Source organism: Oryctolagus cuniculus, chromosome 6 (assembly GCF_051225735.1).
Source record: "Oryctolagus cuniculus isolate XC-2025 breed Fujian yellow rabbit chromosome 6, ASM5122573v1, whole genome shotgun sequence".
NCBI lineage: Eukaryota > Metazoa > Chordata > Mammalia > Lagomorpha > Leporidae > Oryctolagus > Oryctolagus cuniculus.
Genome location: NC_142872.1, coordinates 120,554,092 through 120,574,247, shown reverse-complemented (window position 1 = coordinate 120,574,247; position 20,156 = coordinate 120,554,092). Strand labels below are relative to the sequence as shown.

Sequence of the window (20,156 nt, the reverse complement as noted above, 5' to 3'; positions counted from 1 at the left end):
AGTTGTCACCCATCAGGGAGAACATATGATATTTGTCCCTTTGGGAGTGGCTTATTTCACTCACCATGATGTTTTCCAGATTCCTCCATTTTGTTGCAAATGACCGGATTTCACTGTTTTTGACTGCTGTATAGTATTCTATAGAGTACACGTCTCATAATTTCTTTATCCAGTATACTGTTGATGGGCATTTAGGTTGATTCCAGGTCTTAGTTATTGTGAATTGAGCTGCAATAAACATTAAGGTGCAGACAGCTTTTTTGTTTGCCAATTTAATTTCCTTTGGGTAAATTCCAAGGAGTGGGATGGCTGGGTTGTATGGTAGGGTTATGTTCAGGTTTCTGAGGAATCTCCAGACTGACTTCCATAGTGGCTTTACTGGTTTGCATTCCCACCAACAGTGGGTTAGTGTCCCTTTTACTCCACATCCTCGCCAGCATCTGTTGTTGGTAGATTTCTGTATGTGAGCCATTCTAACGTGGGGGAGGTGAAACCTCATTGTGGTTCTGATTTGCATTTCCCTGATTGCTAGTGATCCTGAACATTTTTTCATGTGCCTGTTGGCCATTTGGATTTCCTCTTTTGAAAAATGTCTATTGAGGTCCTTGGCCCATCTCTTAAGTGGGTTGCTTGTTTTGTTGTTGGGGAGTTTCTTGATCTCTTTGTAGATTCTGATTATTAATCCTGTATCTGTTGCATAGTTTGCAAATATTTTTTCCCATTCTGTCGGTTGCCTCTTCACTTTCATGACTGCTTCTTTTGCTGTACAGAAACTTCTCAATTTGATGTAATCCCAATTGCTAATTTTGGCTTTGACTGCTTGTGCCTCCGGAGTCTTTTTCCATACATAGATTTAGATCTTTAATCCCTGTTGAGTGGATTTTTGTGTAAGGTGTAAGGTAGGGGTCTTGCTTCATGTTTCTGCACGTGGAAATCCAGTTTTCCCAGCACCATTTATTGAATAGACTGTCCTTACTCCAGGAATTGGTTTTAGATCCTTGATCAAATATAAGTTGGCTGTAGATGTTTGGACTGATTTCTGGTGTTTCTATTCTGTTCCATTGGTCTATCCATCTGTTTCTGTACCAGTACTACCGCTGTTTTGATTACAACTGCCCTGTAGTATTCCTGAAATCTGGTATTGTGATGCCTCCGGCTTTGTTTTTGTTGTACAAGATTGCTTTAGCTTTGCGAGGTCTCCTGTGTCTCCATATGAACTTCAGCATCATTTTTTTCCAGATCAGAGAAGAATGTCTTTGGTATCTTGATTGATATCACATTGAATCTATAAATTGCTTTTGGGAGAATGGACATTTTGATGATATTGATTCTTCCAATCCATGAGTATGGAAGATTTTTCCACTTTTTGGTATCCTCTTCTGTTTCTTTCTTTAAGATTTTGTAATTCTCATTGTAGAGATCTTTAACATCCTTGGTTAAGTTTATTCCAAGGTATTTGATTGTTTTTGTAGCTATTGTGAATGGGATTGATCTTAGCAGTTCTTTCTCAGCCATGGCACTGCCTGTGTATAGAAAGGCTGTTGATTGTTGTGCATTGATTTTATATCCTGCTACTTTGCCAAACTCTTCTATGAGTTCCAATAGTCTCTTAATAGAATTCTTTGGATCCCCTAAATAAAGAATCATATCATCTGCAAAGAGGGATCATTTGACTTCTTCCTTCCCAATTTGTATCCCTTCAATTTCTTTTTTTGCCTAATGGCTCTGGCTAAAACTTCCAGAACTATATCGAATAGCAATGGTGAGAGTGGGCATACCTGTCTGGTACCAGATCTCAGTGGAAATGCTTCCAACTTTTCCCCATTCAGTAGGATGCTGGCCGTGGGTTTTTCATAAATTGCTTTGATTGTATTGAGGAATGTTCCTTACAAACCCAGTTTACTTAGAGTTTTCATCATGAAAGGGTGTTGTAGTTTATCAAATGCTTTCTCGGTGTCTATTGAGATAATCATATGGTTTTTCTTCTGCAGTCTGTTAATGTGGTGTATCACATTGATTGATTTGTGAACACTGAATCATCCCTGCATACCAGGGATAAAACCCACTTGATCTGGGTGGATGATCTTTCTGATGTGTTGTTGCATTCTATTGGCCAGAATTTTATTGAGGATTTTTGCGTCTATGTTCATCAGGGATATTGGTCTGTAATTTTCTTTCAATGCTGCATCTTTTTCCAGCTTAGGGATTAAGGTGATGCTGGATTCATAGAAAGAATTTGGGAGGATTCCCTCTTTTTATTTTTCTGAATAGTTTGAGAAGAATTGGAGTTAGTTCTTCTTTAAATGTTTGGTAGAATTCAGCAGTGAATCCATCTGGTCCTGGGCTTTTCTTTGTTGGGAGGGCCTTTATTACTGTTTCAATTTCTCAGTTATGGATCTGCTTAGGTTTTCTATGTCTTCCTGGTTCAATTTTGGTAGGTTGCATGTATCCAGGAATCTATCCATTTCTGATAGATTTTTCTGTTTGTTGGCATACAAGTCCTTGTAATAAAATCTGATGATTCTTTTTATTTCTGTGGTGTCTGTTGTTACGTTTCCTTTTTCATCTCTGATTTTATTGATTTGGGTCTTTTCTCTTCTTTTTTTAGTTAGTTTGGCCAATGGTGTGTCTATTTTGTTTATTTTTTAAAAAAAAGCTCTTCATTTGGCTGATCTTTCGTAATTTTTTTTTTGGATTCAATCTTTTTGATTTCTTCTCTGATTTTAATTATGTCTCTTCTAATAGATTTGGGTCTGGTTTGTTGCAGTTTTTCTAGACCTTTGAGATGCATTGAAAGCTCATTTATTTGGTGCCTTTCCAATTTCTTGATGTAGACACCTATTGCTATAAACTTTCCCCTTAACACTGCTTTTGCTGTATCCCATAAGCTTTGATATGTTGTGCTGTTATCCTCATTTACTTCCAAAAAGTTTTTGATTTCTCTTTTCTTCTTCTATGACCCAGTGTTCATTCAGGAGCATGTTGTTCAGTCTCCATGTGTTTACATATGCTCTAGGGATTCCTGAGTTGCTAATTTCTAACTTCTTTCCACTGTGGTCTGAGAAGCTGCATTGTATGTGTGGGGAGCAACTCGGACTAGACTGTTACTGGAATTAAGACTTATTCTATGCATCTGCTCTCCCACAATATGGCGCTGGGAGAGGAGGAAACAGCTTCTACACAGCTGCCTCCAGTTCAACCAATAAACTGTAGGACCTGCTCCTGATTGGAGGAGAGCAGCATACTTGGCGTGTGGGTAGCAGAGTTGGGATTGGCGGAAGAGGACTATAAAGGAGGAGACAACATGCACCAGGAACATCTAAGGGGAACACCTGAGCAGCCCCTGAGAGAGCCGGCCGGCGGTGTGCCACTCCCCCGCGGAAGTGGGGAAAGTGGCAGGGGGAACCGCCCTTCCACGGAGGTGGAAGGGTCGGTAGCCAACCCGGGAAGAACCAGCAGCAAACCCAGGGAGGGCCGAGCAGACAAAAGAACAGCGCAGGGTCGTGTGTCGTTCCTCCACGAAGACGGGGAGCAACATAATGGTGCCGTGACTCGGATATGAAGCCTAGGCAGGGTTTAGTGTCGTTCCTCCGTGAAGAGGGGGAGCGACAGTATGATTCTAATTCTTTTGAATTTGCTGAGACTTGCTTTATGGCCTAGTATGTGTTCAATCCTAGAGTAGGTTCCATGCACTGCTGAGAAGAATGTAAATTCTTTAAATGTAGGATTGAAAGTTCTATGGATATCTGTTAGATCCATTTGGGCTACAGTGTCGAGTAAATCTGCTGTTTCCTTGTTGATCTTCTGTCCGGTTGATCTGTCTATTTCTGAGAGTGGAGTATTGAAGTCCCCCAGTACTATTGTATTGGAGTCTAAGTCTCCCTTTAAGTCCCTTAACATATCTTTTTTTTTTTTTTTGTCAGGCAGAGTGGACAGTGAGAGAGAGACAGAGAGAGAAAGGTCTTCCTTTTGCCGTTGGTTCACCCTCCAATGGCCGCCGCTGCAGCCGGTGCACCGCGCTGATCGCTGATCGATGGCAGGAGCCAGGATCCAGGTGCTTTTCCTGGTCTCCCATGGGATGCAGGGCCCAAGCACCTGGGCCATCCTCCACTGCACTCCCAGGCCACAGCAGAGGGCTGGCCTGGAAGAGGGGCAACCGGGACAGAATCCGGCGCCCCGACCGGGACTAGAACCCGGTGTGCCGGCGCCGCTAGGCGGAGGATTAGCCTAGTGAGCCGCAGCGCCGGCCACCTCCATACATTTTTAAAATAATTTTATAACATAGGAATGTCCCTAAAAATTTATGATTTTGCATTTTTGAGCTACATTTTATTTTATACTACAATGTTTTTAAGCCTGGGTTTAATCCCTTCTTATGGTTACCCATGGGGCTAGTGTTATGTGCAATGAGTAAAGTCGCTGCCTGAGTTGTCAGCATCCTACGTGGGTGCTGGTTGGAGTCCTGGCTGCTCCACCTCTGATCTAGCTCCTTGCTAATGTGCCTGGGAAAAGCAGCAGAGGATGGCCCATGTGCCTGGGCCCCTGTACCCATGTGGGAGACTTGGAGGAAGCTCCTGGCTCCAGCCCGGCCTAGCACTTGCCATTGCAGACATTTGGAGAGTGAAACAGCGGTTGGAAGATTCTCTCTGTGTCTCTGTAAATCTGCCTTTCAATTAAATAAATCTTAATAAAAAAGGTTATCTAAAGTAGTAAATTTTGTGCTAGTTCATTTTTTCTACCTGCTATGTTATTATTACATCAATACAGTACCGTTAACTTGCTACTTCCTATCGGGACCACTAAATTTCCAGTTCTTGCTGCAGCAATAAAGTGTGCAATGAACATTCTTGAATGTTTGCTTCTTTTGGCACGCGTGCAAGAACATTCCTGGAAGAGGGGTGGCACCCGTAATTCACTAGGCATTTCCTCATTGCTGCCCTGCGGGTTTGTGCCAACTTAGACCACCAAGGTGGCTTGCGTCATACACCTCCAGTTGTTTCAAGGACGAGGCTTACTGTTCATTGCGTTTCACTTTTATAATTCCTTGGCTTTTATTTCAATTATTTCTATTTAGCCTTCTTCGCATTCTACAGATGAGAAAATCTCTTCGTTCGCTGAGACAAGGTTCTTCTCTTAGTAAGGTGTTTTTTTCAACCCGCTCTCTGCATGTTCTGCTCCCAGCGCAGGAATGGTTTTTCATTTGTTCTTGAGGTCGTGCTGGGCTAGCTATCCAGAGTTGGCAGCATTCGCTCCGCCGTCTCCGTCGGCGTCAAAGCCGGCTCGGTATTCCGCCACCAGAAGGCCGTCGTGGCTCCGTAACGCGGAGGAACGACACGGTTTGGCCCTCTGGAGACGCCATAGTCCCCTCCTCGCCTCCTTCCGCCCCTCCCCGCGCTCGCAGGGCGCTCTCCGCCGCGCTGGAGTAGGCGGGGCGGGCGACTGCAGGCAGCAACACGCCAAGGGATAGGCCAAGGCTTGGGCCGCTGGCGCGTCGGTCGCCGGAAGCGCTGCCGTTTCTCCCTCTCCCGAGCCGCCGTCGCTGAGGTTGGAGCGCTGCCCCGGAAGTTCTCCCCCCGTCCCCCTCCCGCGTCAAACATGGCGGTGGACTCAGCTATGGAGCTGCTATTTTTAGATACTTTTAAACACCCGAGCGCTGAGGTAAGGCTTGGCTGCCGGATTCTGACGCTGCTCGTCGAGCTGGGCATCGTTACCCCCCAGAATAGTTAGGGGTCCTCGGCTTTCCCCCACGCCGAGTGCCGATTTCATCCCTCGCATACGTACCCCTCCTCCCCCCAACTGGGACAGGAGGGCGGCCTCTGAGGCAAGGCTTCATCCCCTTTTCCCTGGTTGCGCTTGGACTCCAGTCTTGGGCTGCCCTGGGTGCTTTTTATTTTTATTTTTTCTGTCTTTTGCTGTGAGAGCGATCGTGTTTCTCGGGTTTGCGTCGGGCGGCGTTTGGCGGGGGTGCGGTGAGGGGTCTTGGGCATCTTGTGTTTGAACGCAGTGAGGGGACTCTGAGCAGCTGCTCACGCCTGCTTCGTGGTTCCCGACGTGTCTAAAGCTTTCCCCAGAGGTCTCTTTCCTAACGGGAGTTGTGTGACAGTCGTATTCGGTGTAGGGCTGTGGCGTTGTCCAGTTTGTCCTGGAAGTTTAGTGCATTCCACTGGGAAAGATGCCGCACGTTAGGACAGGAGATGCTTCACGCGAAGCCCTGTGCATGGAGGATGCTTGCGAAGAGGGCAGAGTTGAGAGAACTGCAGTGAGGCTCTCGTCCGAAAGCGGGGCTGTTGTCGTTAGGGTGGTTACGGTCGGGGATCGTGGAGTAACCTTTCCGGACCAAATCACTTGAGTGCCCCTACCCATATGATCGGCTCTGCGCTATGTAAATTGAATAAAGCTAAGTAAAGATTCCCGAGGGCCGGTCAAAAATGAACTTCAAAGACGTCCTCAGAGAAGTTGGGGGTGCGGGCGGGACGGACAAAGCCTCACCTGTCCCCATCTTAATGTAAATTTCAACAACTTTGAGGACTCTTCTTTCTTCTGGTTCGTTAAGTTTTTATGAAGAGTGTGTTCTTGAATCAAGCTCCATGAGGATAGTCTGTCTCTTGTTCTCATCAATATCTTCAGTGCCTAGGACAGTATCTGTTTGTTTATTTGAAAGTCAGAGTTATACAGAGAGGACAGGTAGAGAGAGAGAGAGAGAGAGAGAAGTCTTCCATCCACTGGTACACTCTCCGATTGGCAGCAAAAACGGCGGAAGCTGTGCCAATCTAAAGCCAGGAGCCAGGAGCTTCTTCTGGGTCTCCCATGCGCAGGGGCGCAAGGACTTGGGCCATCCTCTACTGCTATCCCAGGCCATAGCAGAGAGCTGGGTCAGAAGTGGAGCAGCCGGGACTCCAGTCGGCGCCCATATGGGATGCTGGCATTGAGGGCGGTGGCTTTACCCACTACACCCAGCACCCGGCGCCAAGGCCAGTATCTAGCAAAATGTAGTTGCTCAGTAAACATTTGAAAAAAATGTTTAAAATATTCTTTAATTTATGAAATAGTGATGCTAGTGGACAGTGGTTGTATCTTAATACTTTATTTGGCAAAAGAAGACATTGGCAATCTTGATCTTTTAATTTAATGAGTGGCTTACAGGTCTGTAAAAGCCAAAAGCTGGGGTAACGGTGGCTTAGCATATTTTAGTGAAAATGAATTAGCTTATGATCTCACATTTTATGGGGCTGTTTGCTCGCTGAGTGCTATAATTATTACAGCTGGACTTTAGAAAACTCACTGGAGCCAGTGCCATGGCTCACTTGGCTAATCCTCCACCTGTGGCGCTGGCATCCTGGGTTCTAGTCCCGGTTAGGGCGCTGGATTCTGTCCCGGTTGCTCCTCTTCAGTCCAGCTCTCTGCTGTGGCCCGGGAAGGCAGTGGAGGATGGCCCAAGTGCTTGGGCCCTGCACCCGCATGGGAGACCAGGAGGAAGCACCTGGCTCCTGGCGTAGCGCCTGAGGCTGTAGTGGCCGTTTGGGGGTAGTAGTTGAAACTTTGAACACACCTGTTGTACAGAAATAGAGAACAGTTAAAAATGATAGAGGTGTATGATAAATTAATTTAGTACTATTCTAGTTTAGGAAAACTGACATAACTCATTGTCATTGTATGTTAATCTTCTCTTTCACTCATTCTTAGACAAACATTGATGACCGTGAGAGGATAGGGCAGGTAGTAAATACCTTCTTCTGGGGTTAATTGGGGAAGATTAGTAGAGATCACATTTGAATGGAGTCTTTAAGGAGGAGTAGGATTTTTATGGATGATATAAAATACTGATTTTTTTTTAAAGGTAGTTAGTTGTCCTGCCTCTCCTTGAGTTCTGTTTTTTTAAAAAATTTTTAAAAAATTTATTTGACAGAGTTACAGACAGTGAGAGAGAGAAACATAGAGAAAGGTCTTCTGTCCATTGGTTCACTCCCCAAATGGCCACTACTGCTGGTGCTGCACTGATCCAAAGCCAGGAGCCAGGTGCTTCTTCCTGTTCTCCCATGCGGGTGCAGAGGCCCAAGGACTTGGGTCATCCTCCAGTGCCTTCCCAGGCCACAGCAGAGAGCTGGACTGGAAGAGGAGCAACTGGGACTAGAACCCAGTGCCCATATGGGACTCCAGCGCTGCAGGCAGAGGATTAACCAAGTGAGCCACGGCACCGGCCCCTGAGTTCTATTTTTTAAAGATTTTTATTTTTTTGAAAGTCCGAGTTAGAGAGAGGGAGAGACATATAAAGAGAGATCTTCCATCCACTGGTTCACTCCCCAGATGGCCACAGCGATTAGCAGTGGACCAGGCGGAAGCCAGGAGCTTCATGTGGGTTTCCCACATGGATGCAGGAGCCCAAGCACTTGGGTCATCTTCCACTGCTTTCTCAGGCCATTGCCAGGGAGCTGGATCGGAAGTGTATCGTCTGGAACACGAACTAGTGTCCATATGGGCTACCAGCATGGCTGGTGGCAGTTTTATGTGGTATACCATAATGCAGGCCCCAACATTGGATCTTTTTAAAAGATTCATTTTATGTAGCTGAAAGGCAGAGTGCCAGGGGCAGAGAGAGAGTGGGATCTTCCCTCCCTGATTTAATTCCCCAAATGGCTGCAGTTGTAGTAGCCAGTGGCCTGGAATTCCATTGGGATCTCCCATGTGGGTGCTGGGACCCAGAAACTTGGGCCGTCTTCCACAGCTTTTCCAGAGGCATTGACCGGGAGCTAGATTGGAAGTGAAGCAGTTGGGATCTGAATGAGTGCTCTGATGTGGGATGCCTGTGTTGTAGACAGTGGATTAACCTGCTGTGCCAGGACACTGGCCCCAATATTGAAATGTTTGTTTCCATAGGGTTTGTAACTAAGTATTGGAGATTAGATCCCTTTGTAATGAGATGGGTGCTTAGAAAAGCACAGGGCTAATTGCTTGGGGTTTTATCATTTTGTTTTCAGAATGCCTGTCATTATCTGACATTAGGACTTCTGTTGATAGTGATTTTTAAAAAAATTATTTTTATTTATTTGAGAGATATGAGTTCCAGAGAGAGAGAGAGGGAGAAACAGAGAGAAAGGTCTTCCTTCTGTTGCTTCACTCCCCAGATGGCCACGACAGCTGCAGCTGCGCCGATCCGAAGCCAGGAGCCAGGAGCTTATTCCGGGTCTCCCACGTGGGTACAGGGGCCAAAAGGCTTGGGCATATTCTACTGCTTCCCTAGGCCATTAGCAGAGAGCTGGAATGGAAGAGGAGCAGCCGGGACTAGACCCGGGGCCCATACGGGATGCTGGCGCCGCAGGCGGAGGATTAACCTACTGTGCCACAGTGCCGGCCCCTGTTGTTAGTGATTTAGCTCTTTTTGCAGTCAGTCTTCATTTGTGAGTGTAAAGAAGGACTGCCAAGACATTTGGCGTATGTAAAAACTTGGTCTTTGGTAGGAGGGGAAGTGTTTCACATTTGTAGTTAGGAAATGAGGGCGTTGTACAGGAGGATAGCCTAAAGTAGTAATGTGAGGTGGTACAGATCATGGAACTCCTTGAATGTCCCACCAAAGGAGTATAGACTCCTTATTTTGTGGGAAGTGGTGGTTTTTCTGCAGGGAAATCATATAGTAAAATCTATTAGGTAGATTAATTGATCAGTAATACCTAACTTGGTTCAAAGAAAGTAGAGGTTGCAAAAGTTTGAGTTAGCAGATAGGCTGTAATAATTGTTATCATTTGTTGAGTGCTTATTTTGTGCCAGGTATAGTGCTTTGGTAACTTAAACAGATTATTTCTAATTCTTCCCAAATGTTTATATTTTACTGATTTTTATTTACTTTTATATATTTGAAGAGCAGAGTGACACAGAGACAGACAAAAAGGCAGAGATCACCCATTCACTGGTTCACTCCCCAAATGCCTGCAGTAGCTGGGACTGGGCCAGGCCAAAGCCAGAAGCCCTGAAGTCAGTCCAGCTCTCACATGAATGACAGGGACTCAAGTGCTTGAGCCATCATCACCTGCTGCCTCCTGGGTATGCATTAGCAGGAAGCTGCTAGAGTGGCATAGCTAGGTTAAGATACATCAGTACATATTTTCCTGTATCTTAAGTTGTGCCATGTTGTATCCCAGTGGGACTAAATAGGAGTGGATGCATGCAAGATAAATTTTGGATATGGAATTGACAGGACAGCAACTGATCATGTGAGGGAGAAAGAGTAGTTAAAAAGGATAGAAATTTAGAGACTTGAGAACTTGTGGGATCATTGATAGTAATAGGAAGGTCTGTTGGTAGATTTGATGGAAAAAATATTTTCATTTTTGATTTGGTTAATGGAAGCCAGATAGATTTGCCCAGTGGGAAGTTGGGGATCTGTTTGCAATTACTTATGAAAAACACTTAAAGATTTTATTTATTTGGAAGGCAGTTAACAGACAGACAGACAGACACACATACACACACAACATAGAGAGAGAGAGAGAAAGAGCGAGAGAGAGCACTGAGATCTTCCTTCTGCTTGTTCACTTCCAAATGGTTGCAACTGCTGGGGCTAGGCCAGGTTGAAGCCAGGAGCCAGGAGCTCCATCTGTGTCTCCCACATGGGTGGTAGGGGCCCAAGCAGTAGTTCATCTTTTGCTGCTTTCCTGAGTGTGTTAGTAGGGAGCTGGATTGGAAGAGGAACAGTTGGGACTTGAACTGGCCCTTATATGGGATGCTGGCATTGCAGGTGGCAGCCTAGCCTACTGTGCTACAATGCAGGGCCCCTCTCCCCATTTTTAAAGATTTATGCAAAGCATAGATAAGGTGTGTGATTCTAGGAGGAACAGTAACAAGCAAAAATAAACAAAAAAAAAATCAATTACTTTGCCTATCAAAGGAATTTGTAGTATGTTGTGGAAGACAGACTAAAATTTTTTTTTTTTTTTTTTTTTTTTTTTTTTTATAGGCAGAGTGGACAGTGAGAGAGAGAGACAGAGAGAGAAAGGTCTTCCTTTGCCGTTGGTTCACCCTCCAATGGCCGCCGCTGCAGCCGGCGCACCGCGCTGATCCGATGGCAGGAGCCAGGATCCAGGTGCTTTTTCCTGGTCTCCCATGGGGTGCAGGGCCCAAGCACCTGGGCCATCCTCCACTGCACTCCCTGGCCATAGCAGAGAGCTGGCCTGGAAGAGGGGCAACTGGGACAGAATCCCGCGCCCCGACCGGGACTAGAACCCGGTGTGCCGGCGCCGCAAGGTGGAGGATTAGCCTATTGAGCCACGGCACCGGCTGACAGACTAAAATTTTAGAATGGGAATCCACTCAGAAGTATGAGTGGTGGTAAATGAATTAAATGTTATGTTTGTGGTTTGTATGCTACTTTTTAAAAGGTTTCAAGATAAGTCTTATTTTAGTAAATTTATTTGATTATGGAAAAATTAGAGGGGCTGGCACTGTGGTGTAGTGGGTGAAGCCGCTGCCTGCAGTGTCGGCATCCCATATGGGCGCCAGTTCGAGTCCCGGCTGCTCTACTTCCAATCCAGCTCTCTGCTATGGCCTGGGAAAGCAGTGGAGGAGGATGGCCCAGGTCTTTGGGCCCCTGCATTCATGTAGGAAGATCCAGAGGAGGCTCCTGACTCCTGGCTTCGGATCGGTGCAGCTCCAGCTGTTGTGGCTAATTAGGGAGTAAACCAGTGGATGGAAGACCTCTCTCTCTCTGCCTCTCCTTATCTCTCTGTGTAACTCTGACTTTCAAATAAATAAATAAACCTTAAAAAAAAAAAAAAAAGAAAAATTAGAAAATACAGAAAAGAACAAGCTGCAGTGCCAGCATCCCATATAGTATAAGTGGAGAGACTATATTTTGATACTCCTGTTGATGTGAGTGAATTAATTTTCTTTCTCTCCTCCCAACCCCATTATAATCAATATTTACTTTGTATTTTGTAGCTACAATTAACAGTCTTCCTTAAATTAATAAATCTAGTACTATAATTTTAAGTGTATATACTCACCACCCACATTAATGATCCAATACTGTATTACTGTTTTGTGGTTTTTCACTTATTAATGCATTGTACATCTTTATTAAGTCAAGAAATACACCTATATAACATTTAAAGGTAAGCTTCATTTTTAAAAATGTTCTCTTTTTTTTTTTGAATAGGTAATATTTATATGAGGTACAAATTCTAAAGGTACAAAAGGGTATATGGTAAAAAGTTTTTTTTTGTTTGTTTTTGTTTTTGATTAGACAGGCAGAGTTAGTGAGAGAGAGAGAGAGACAGAGAGAAAGGTCTTCCTTCCGTTGTTGGTTCACCCCCCAAATAGCCGCCATGGCCAGCAAGCACACTGCGCCGATCTGAAGCCAGGAGCCAGATGCCTCCTCCTGGTCTCCCATGCGGGTGCAGGGCCCAGGCACTTGGGCCATCCTCCACTGCCTTTTTGGGCCACAGCAGAGAGCTGGACTGGAAGAGGAGCAACCAGGACAAGAACCCGGCGCCCATATGGGACGCCAGTGCCGCAGGAGGAGGATTTACCGAGTGAGCCACAGTGCCGGCCCGGTAAAAAGTCTTTTATCCTTGTCTCATAGCCATCCTGTTTCTCTTAGTTATTCTGTTTTTATTAGTTATTCATTTTTTATTGGCTGTGTAATATTTCTTAAATGGTGATGCTATTATAAACAAAACATTTAGATTTCTTTTTACAGTGATGTAATGTTCTCAAAGCTGAATTATTATACACATCTTCAGTTTTGGTGGTTTTTTAAAAATACTACTTTCCAGAGTACAATGCTGTATTAAAATAACAGTTGTAGAGGAATGGTTGATGCTAGAAACTCCTTCATTTTAGAGTTTCATTAGGAAACCATTTTGGAACTTATTTGCAGGCGTGATGATGCAAGTGCTAGGACTAGGTGAGATAGCTAATGAAGAGGATAGAGAATAGTTCTAGGGATAGGAGAGTAAGGAAGAGACAGCCCTTCTGTGTCTTTCAAACATACAACTGCAGATAAATGTGAAATTTGACCATTCTTCCCTCACATTCCTGTTACTTCTCTGATTATACGTCTTCAATGATTTCCTTCTGTCAACTTGTCGTCTTAGAATTTAGTTTTTTAAGTCTCTAAAAACACAGTCACTTTATTAAATGCCTATGAAAAGTCCTTCATTAAATGAATATGTTAGGCATCATGAGGCTCAGAAATCCTGAGGCTTGTGTGTGTGTGTGGTTTTTTTTTTTTTTTTTTAAGTCAGAGTTACACAGAAGAGAAACAGAGAGAGAGAGAGAGAGAGAGAGAAAGAAAGGTCTTCCCTCCGATGGTTCACTCCCCAGTTGGCTGCAACGGCTGGAGCTGTGCCGTACCAATCCAAAGCCAGGAGCCAGGAGCCTCCTCCTGGTCTCCCATGCGGGTGCAGGATCCCAAGGACTTGGGCCATCTTCTTCTGCTTTCCCAGGCCATAGCAGAGAGCTGGTTCAGAAGTGAAGCAGCTGGGTCTCAAACTGGAGCCCATATGGGATGCCAGTGCTTCAGGCCAGGGTGTTAACCCACTGCGCCATAGCACTGGCCCAGTTTTTTTTTTTTTTTTTTAATTTATTTATTTGAAAGAACAAGAGAGTGGGAGAGATCGTCTGTCTTCTGTTTCACTCCCCAGATAGCCACAATAGCCAGGCTGGGCCAAGCCAAAGCTAGGAGCCAGGAATTCCATCTTGGTCTCCCAAATAGGTGGTAGGAATCTGAGTATTTGTGTCATCATCTATTGCCTCCCAGGCACATTAGCAGGAAGCTGGATTAGAAGCAGAGAGGGGACTGCATCCCAGGCACTCTGATGGGATATGGATGTCCCAAATGATTAACCCACTGTACCACAATGCCCATCCTAGTTCTTGTCTTCTTGAAACATGTACTCTAATGGGAAACATTAAAAGAGGCGATTATAGTTCAATTTGATAAGGAATTTTGAGCACTCAAAGAAGAGGCACCCCTCTAGGCTTGATCTGGCTCAGCTTTGAAGAGAAGTTGACATCTAAAGGGAATTAATTGGTGCAGAAGGGTGTTAGAGGGTTCTAAGCAGAAGAAACAATATGAGTGAGGGCATGAAATTGAAAAAGAGCATTGGTGGTATGTATGTTAGAGATATAAGTTTGGAGGTATTTAATAAAGAGACCAGGATCATTTATAAGACCTAGGAATTTGGCTTGACAGGAGTAAGGAGCAGTGTAGTCAAGATTTATAAAGACCAGCTTGCAGTAGTAGAATGAGTTGGAGGCAGGCAAGAAAGAAGTACAAAATCAGTTAAGATTTTATTGCTGTATAATATTTTGGGCATTGTGTGAATGGTGGCGCCGTCACTGAGGTAGGAGGGTTCAGCTTTGATTTGTTGAGTCTGGTGCTTGAGGAGCATTTAAGTGGAGATTATTAGTGGGGTGTTGGATATGGCAGTCTAAGGCTCAGGGAGGAGGTTCTAGGTGGAAATGAAAATGTTACTTCTAATTTTGTTGATGGTTCGACTACTCTGCCCTACTTTCTTCACTCATTTTGTCCTTAGCCATGGTGAACTATGCTTGCAGTTTCTTCACTTTTTAAGTTCTTCTTTGCATTCTCTGTGTGCATGCTTTCTCCCTTTGTGGCTTCCCTCCTTCAGCTGGTTCTTGTTTTCCTGAAAGACAGTTTGCTCAAGTGCTAGCTCTTTTGCGAAGCCTTCCCTGACATTCTATTTCTCTCCTCACCTCCAAATGTTTGTTTGTTATCAGACTTAGGTAAGTACTGTCTGCATTTTCACAGCAACCTGTGAGTCTGCATCATGACAGCTTATCTATTTGTTTACCACAAAAGGTTGTCCTTGAATGGTAGATTATGTCTTGTCTTTGTTTACTTGGAACCTAGCATGTTTGGAACATAATAGGCATTTAACGAATGTTTAGAAATAAATATTTAGTAAACATAGTATCAAAAAATCTCTTCTGTTGAAAAACAAACTAGATTTTGAAAGGCTGTGTAAATCCTTTAAGTCTGTTTTTTAGATCCACAGCAAGTACACCCTAAGTACTACTAATACCATTCATTAGTAGAGAGCAAGGTGAGGGAGGATTTGTTCTAAGGTTTGTTCTAAGGTTCCTGTGTACATGTAAGTGAGAATACATAAGGATGTGAGTAAATGAACTGCTGTAGGGTAGGCTTTTTAAGTGCCAGTATTCATTACTGTAAGAAAATACAGCACCAAAGTTTCAGGTAAAATACATTTTTTTTAAAGATTTATTTATTTGAAAGAGCTACAGAGAGGCAGAGAGAGAGGTATTCCATCCTCTGGTTCACTCCCCAGATGGCCAGAGCTGAGCCAATCTGAAGCCAGGAGTCAGGAGCTTCTTCCAGGTCTCCCACGTGGGTGCAGGGGCCCAAGGACTTGGGCCATCTTTCCACTGCTTTCTCAGGCCATAGCAGAGAGCTGGATCGGAAGTAGAGCAGCTGGGACTCGAACCAGTGCCCATATGGGATGCCAGCACTTCAGGCCAGGGCTTTAACCCGCTTTGCCACGGCGCTGGCCCCACTAATTTCTTTTACATAAATCTGCTGTTGTATATTTTGAATACCACAAAACACACCAAACACTGGAGAGGGAAAAGGTTTACTGGAGGGGAAAACCTGACAGGCTGAAGGGAGAGAGAAGAGAGAGAGCCTGTGGTAAAGCAGGCCTTGTTACAGCCTTGCGGGGATGAGGGAGTGGGAGCAGGGAATCCCATTAGAGTGGGAGTACAGTTGATGCTTGTGGTTGGCCATTTGGTTACCTGACTCCTCGTAAGCCAGGCTGGACTCTGGAGAGGCCGAACTTATTGTACGAGATGGCGACTAGGCCAGAGCCTAGGATACCGCCTCAGATAAGATGGCACCGTTTCACTAACATAAATAAATGTATATTTCTAATAGTTAGAACACAGGTTCAGCTGGTGTAACAAAAGCCAAAATAACTATGGCTTTAGATAAAATAGTATTTTTCCTTTCACTAATCAGTTTAAAAATAATTTAGGGCTAGGAGAGGAGTTAGAAGGTTGCCACACAAAGACATAAATTTCTTTTTAAATGTTTGATTATTTATTTAACAGGTAGAGTTACAGTTAGAGAGAGGGAGAGACAGAGAGGTCTTCCATGTGTTCGTTCACTCCCCAAATGACCACCATGGCTGGAGCTGAGCCTATCCGAAGCCAGGAGCCTGGAGCTTCTTCCAGGTCTCTTACATGGGTGCAGGAGCTGTGCTTTTGGGCCATCTGGGCCATCTTCGCTGCTTTCCCAGGACATAGCAGGGATCTGGATTGGAAGTAGTGCAGCCAGGACTTGAACTGGCACCCACATGGGATGCTGGCACTGCAGCCAGTGGCTTTACCCGCTATACCATAGTGCCAGCCCTGAAATGAAAAATGTTTAAGGAGATAGAAATGCTAATCTGGGGGCCGGTGCAGTGGCGAAGTAGATTAATCCTTTGCCTGCGGCACTGGCATTCCAGTGGTTCTAGTCCCAGCTGTCCTTCTTCTAATCCAGCTCTCTGCTATGGCCTGGGAAAGCAGTAGAAGATGGCCCAAATGCTTGGGCCCCTGCACCCACATGGGAGACTGGGAAGAAGCACCTGGCTCCTGGCTTCGGATCGGCGCAGCTCTGGTGTTGTGGCCATTTGGGGAGTGAAAGATGGAAGGAAGACCTTTCTTTCTGTCTCTCCCTCTCACTGTCTATAATTCTACCTCTCAAATAAATACAATCTTAATAAAAAAAGAAATGCTAATCTGATTGGCTCATTGCATATTGTATGTATGTTTTGAATTATCAGATTGTTCCCTGTAATATGTACAATTGTTATTTGTCAATTAAAAATAAAGAACAATATTTAGGGCTATTATTGGAAGCTCTGCAATGTTAAGAATTGAGGCTCTTTACAGTGTTATTCCTCTGCCATCCTTAGGGTGTTGACCGCATTGTCCTTGATAGCTCACCATGATACCTAAGGTCTAGAAAGTCAGCAGAGTGTTGGAAAAAGCAGAAGAGGGGTCTGGAGATTGACCCTTTCCTTCAAGGCAGGCGTGGGGAATGTCTAGCCTGGGGTGAAGTATTTGGTCTGGCCCTTCCAAGGCAGCTACAGATGGGCCTCAAAATTCAAATCTATAGCTGGATGATTTTTAAGCTGATAATTTTGTATGGCTAATGAATGATGTTATAAATATGCAGTGGCCCTTGGCAGAAGAAAGGTTTCCTACTCTTGCTTTAAGGGTGTGACCTAGAGTTGCCTACATATTTACATTTCCATCCCATTGATAAGTATTTGGTAATCAAATTTCCCACTGGCTCTTGGGGAGTGACTAGTTCAGATTTGCCCAGCCAAAACTTCTGTAAAAGAGGAAAATGGCTATTAGAGGACAGCTAGCAGTCAGCCTTACTTGTACTTGTCCTGTTTATTTATTAATTTTATGATTTATTTATTTATTTGAAAGGCAGAATTACAGAGAGGCAGAGAGAGAGAAAGGGAGAGGTAGAGACAGGAAAAAAGAGAAAGACAAAGAGAGGTCTTCCATCATTAGTTCACACCCCAAGTAGCTGTAACGGCCAGAGCTGGGCTGATCTGAAGCCAGGAACCAGGAGCTTCTTTGGGGTCTCCCACATGGGTGCAGGGGCCCAAGCACTTGGGCCATCTTCCACTGCTTTCCCAGGCCATAGCAGAGAGCTGGATCAGAAGAGGAACAGCCAGGACTCAACCGGTTCCCCTACGGGATGCCAGCGCTACAGGGGCGGCTTTACCCACTATGCCACAGTGCTGGCCCCATGTCCTGTTTATTTTTTATCTTTGAGAAATTAAGTACATTTGAACAGAAAAGGTTTTAAGATTTTTATACCTTTATATTTAAGTATAATCTCCAGGCTTAAAATGTAAGATTTAGAAAGTCATCCCCAGTCACATTTTGAGAAGGACTAACTTGAACATACTGTTCTTTTGGTCTGTTGATAAACATGATATTCCTGACCGCTTAAGGAGAAAACTGGTCTTTCTAGATGTAATAGTGTGGACTGTTCTCATGATTAATTTTGACCACTAGGTAAAGTGAAGTTCAGTAGCTGAACTGTAAAATAAAATAGTCCAAAAATGATGTGGAAAATTTTTTTTATTGTTGACCCCAAGAACTACATTTGTCTAACTATGTCAGATGAATCTTATAGTTTGTTTTAAATGGAATTTATGCTGTCCATTTCTTTTATTATTATAAATTCTTGGTTTGTGGATTTATTGAATTTCAGGGCGATTTTCTTCACTATTCATATACCTAAATGATTTCCAAAATCTCTTGGTATTGGTAGATATAAGCTGAGCAAAGTAAACTAATCAGTACAGGTCTGCAATCTCTTCTCTACAATTCCAGAAATTTTAAGATGACAAAAAAAATCTGCCTGGAATTCATATGGCTGTGCATCTGAACTGAACTGACATAATGTTAGTTATAATTCTTATTTAGTGAATGTTGATACATGTAGCTATGGAAATAATAATGTTTTGAGACTAACATATTGTCCTAGAGGCTATTTGGGGTCTTAAGTAATATGGAGTATTCGTATCATTAACTTCCCAAAACTTTAGGAAACACCATTTTGAAAACGCAACTGGTTCCAGAGAGTTCAGATAAAGAAGTGTGGCTCCATATTGATCTAAGCAAAACATCAGCAGGTAGATAAATACACTGCAGAAAATGTTATACTAATTGAGAGGCTTAACTAAGTGCATTTTTTTATCATCTATTTAAAAAATTGGCTTATGCAGCATTGTAAATGATATAACACTATAATTATGAGACAGCATTTGTTTTAAGGTTATTTTGACATTCTGCAAAAAATTAAATATGAATACATTTTGAATTGAGAAAGTGTTTTGCTTACAGTATGTCCCCTCTCCTCTTTTTTTAAAGCAAAGTTCTCATATAGATGTGGTTCGTTTTCCATGTGTGGTTTATATCAATGAAGTCCGAGTCATACCCCCAGGAGTAAGAGCCCATAGCAGCCTGCCTGACAATAGAGCATATGGGTAAGTCAGCTCTCTTTTTGTTAAAAAAAAAAAAAGCTTATTTTTATTTGAAAGGGAGATACACATATACATATGCAGAGAGAGAGAGAGAATAAATGTCCATTTGCTGGTTCATTCCCAAATACCAGCAACAGCTAGGGTTGGGCCAGGCAGAACCTGGAATGCAGAAACAGTCTAGGTCTCCCATATGAGTGGCAGAGAACCAAGTACTTGGGCTGTCCTGTGCTGCTTTCCAGGGTGCACATAAGCAGGAACCTGGATTGGGAGCAGAGCCAGGACTTGAACACAGGTACTCTTAAATGGGATGAGGATATCCCTAGTGGTATCTTAACTGCTATACCAAATGTTTCCCCCTCAACTCTACTCTGTTTCTCTGTTTTTTTTTTTTTTTTTTTTTTTTTTTTTGGACAGGCAGAGTGGACAGTGAGAGAGAGAGACAGAGAGAAAGGTCTTCCTTTTGCCGTTGGTTAACCCTCCAATGGCCGCCGCGGCTGGCGCGCTGCAGCCGGTGCACTGCGCTGATCCGATGGCAGGAGCCAGGAGCCAGGTGCTTTTCCTGGTCTCCCATGGGGTGCAGGGCCCAAGCACCTGGGCCATCCTCCACTGCACTCCCGGGCCACAGCAGAGAGCTGGCCTGGAAGAGGGGCAACCGGGACAGAATCCGGCGCCCCAACCGGGACTAGAACCCGGTGTGCCGGCGCCGCAAGGCGGAGGATTAGCCTAGTGAGCCGCGGCGCCGGCAACTCTGTTTTTAAAAGTTTTTTTCTTGACCAAAGATTGTCTTAGAAACATATTTTTAATGGGGCTGGCACTATGGCTCACTTGGTTAATCCGCCTGTGGCGCTGGCATCCCATATGGGCGCTGGCATCCCATATGGGCGCCAGGTTCTAGTCCCAGCTGCTCCTCTTCCAGTCCAGCTCTCTACTGTGGCCCGGGAAGGCAGTGGAGGATGGCCCAAGTGCTTGGGCCTTGCACCTACATGGGAGACCAGGAGGAAGCACCTGGCTCCTGGCTTTGGATCGGCACAGTGCGCCGGCGGTGGCAGCCATTTGGGGGGTGAACCAACAATGGAAGGAAGACCTTTCTGTCTCTCTCTCTTTGTCTAATTCTGTCAAAAAAAAAAA

The 20,156-nt window shown here is 44.4% G+C and overlaps 1 protein-coding gene across 5 annotated transcripts in view; it reads left to right on the top strand.

The window, feature by feature from the left end:
- The first annotated feature begins 5,381 nt into the window (after positions 1 to 5,381).
- Positions 5,382 to 20,156, top strand: part of VIRMA (vir like m6A methyltransferase associated) — a 72,880-nt gene continuing 58,105 nt past the window's right edge. For 2 of the 5 annotated variants that reach the window (XM_008255752.5, XM_002710693.6), the window contains exons 1-2: positions 5,382 to 5,658; positions 18,916 to 19,031. In XM_008255752.5, the coding sequence (XP_008253974.1) occupies positions 5,596 to 5,658; positions 18,916 to 19,031 (179 nt within the window). In that variant the 5' untranslated portion in view covers positions 5,382 to 5,595. Of the gene's footprint in view, positions 5,659 to 18,590; positions 18,678 to 18,915; positions 19,032 to 20,156 lie in introns of all 5 variants that reach the window. The other 3 variants (XM_070075317.2, XM_070075315.2, XM_070075314.2) reach the window with 2 other exon arrangements.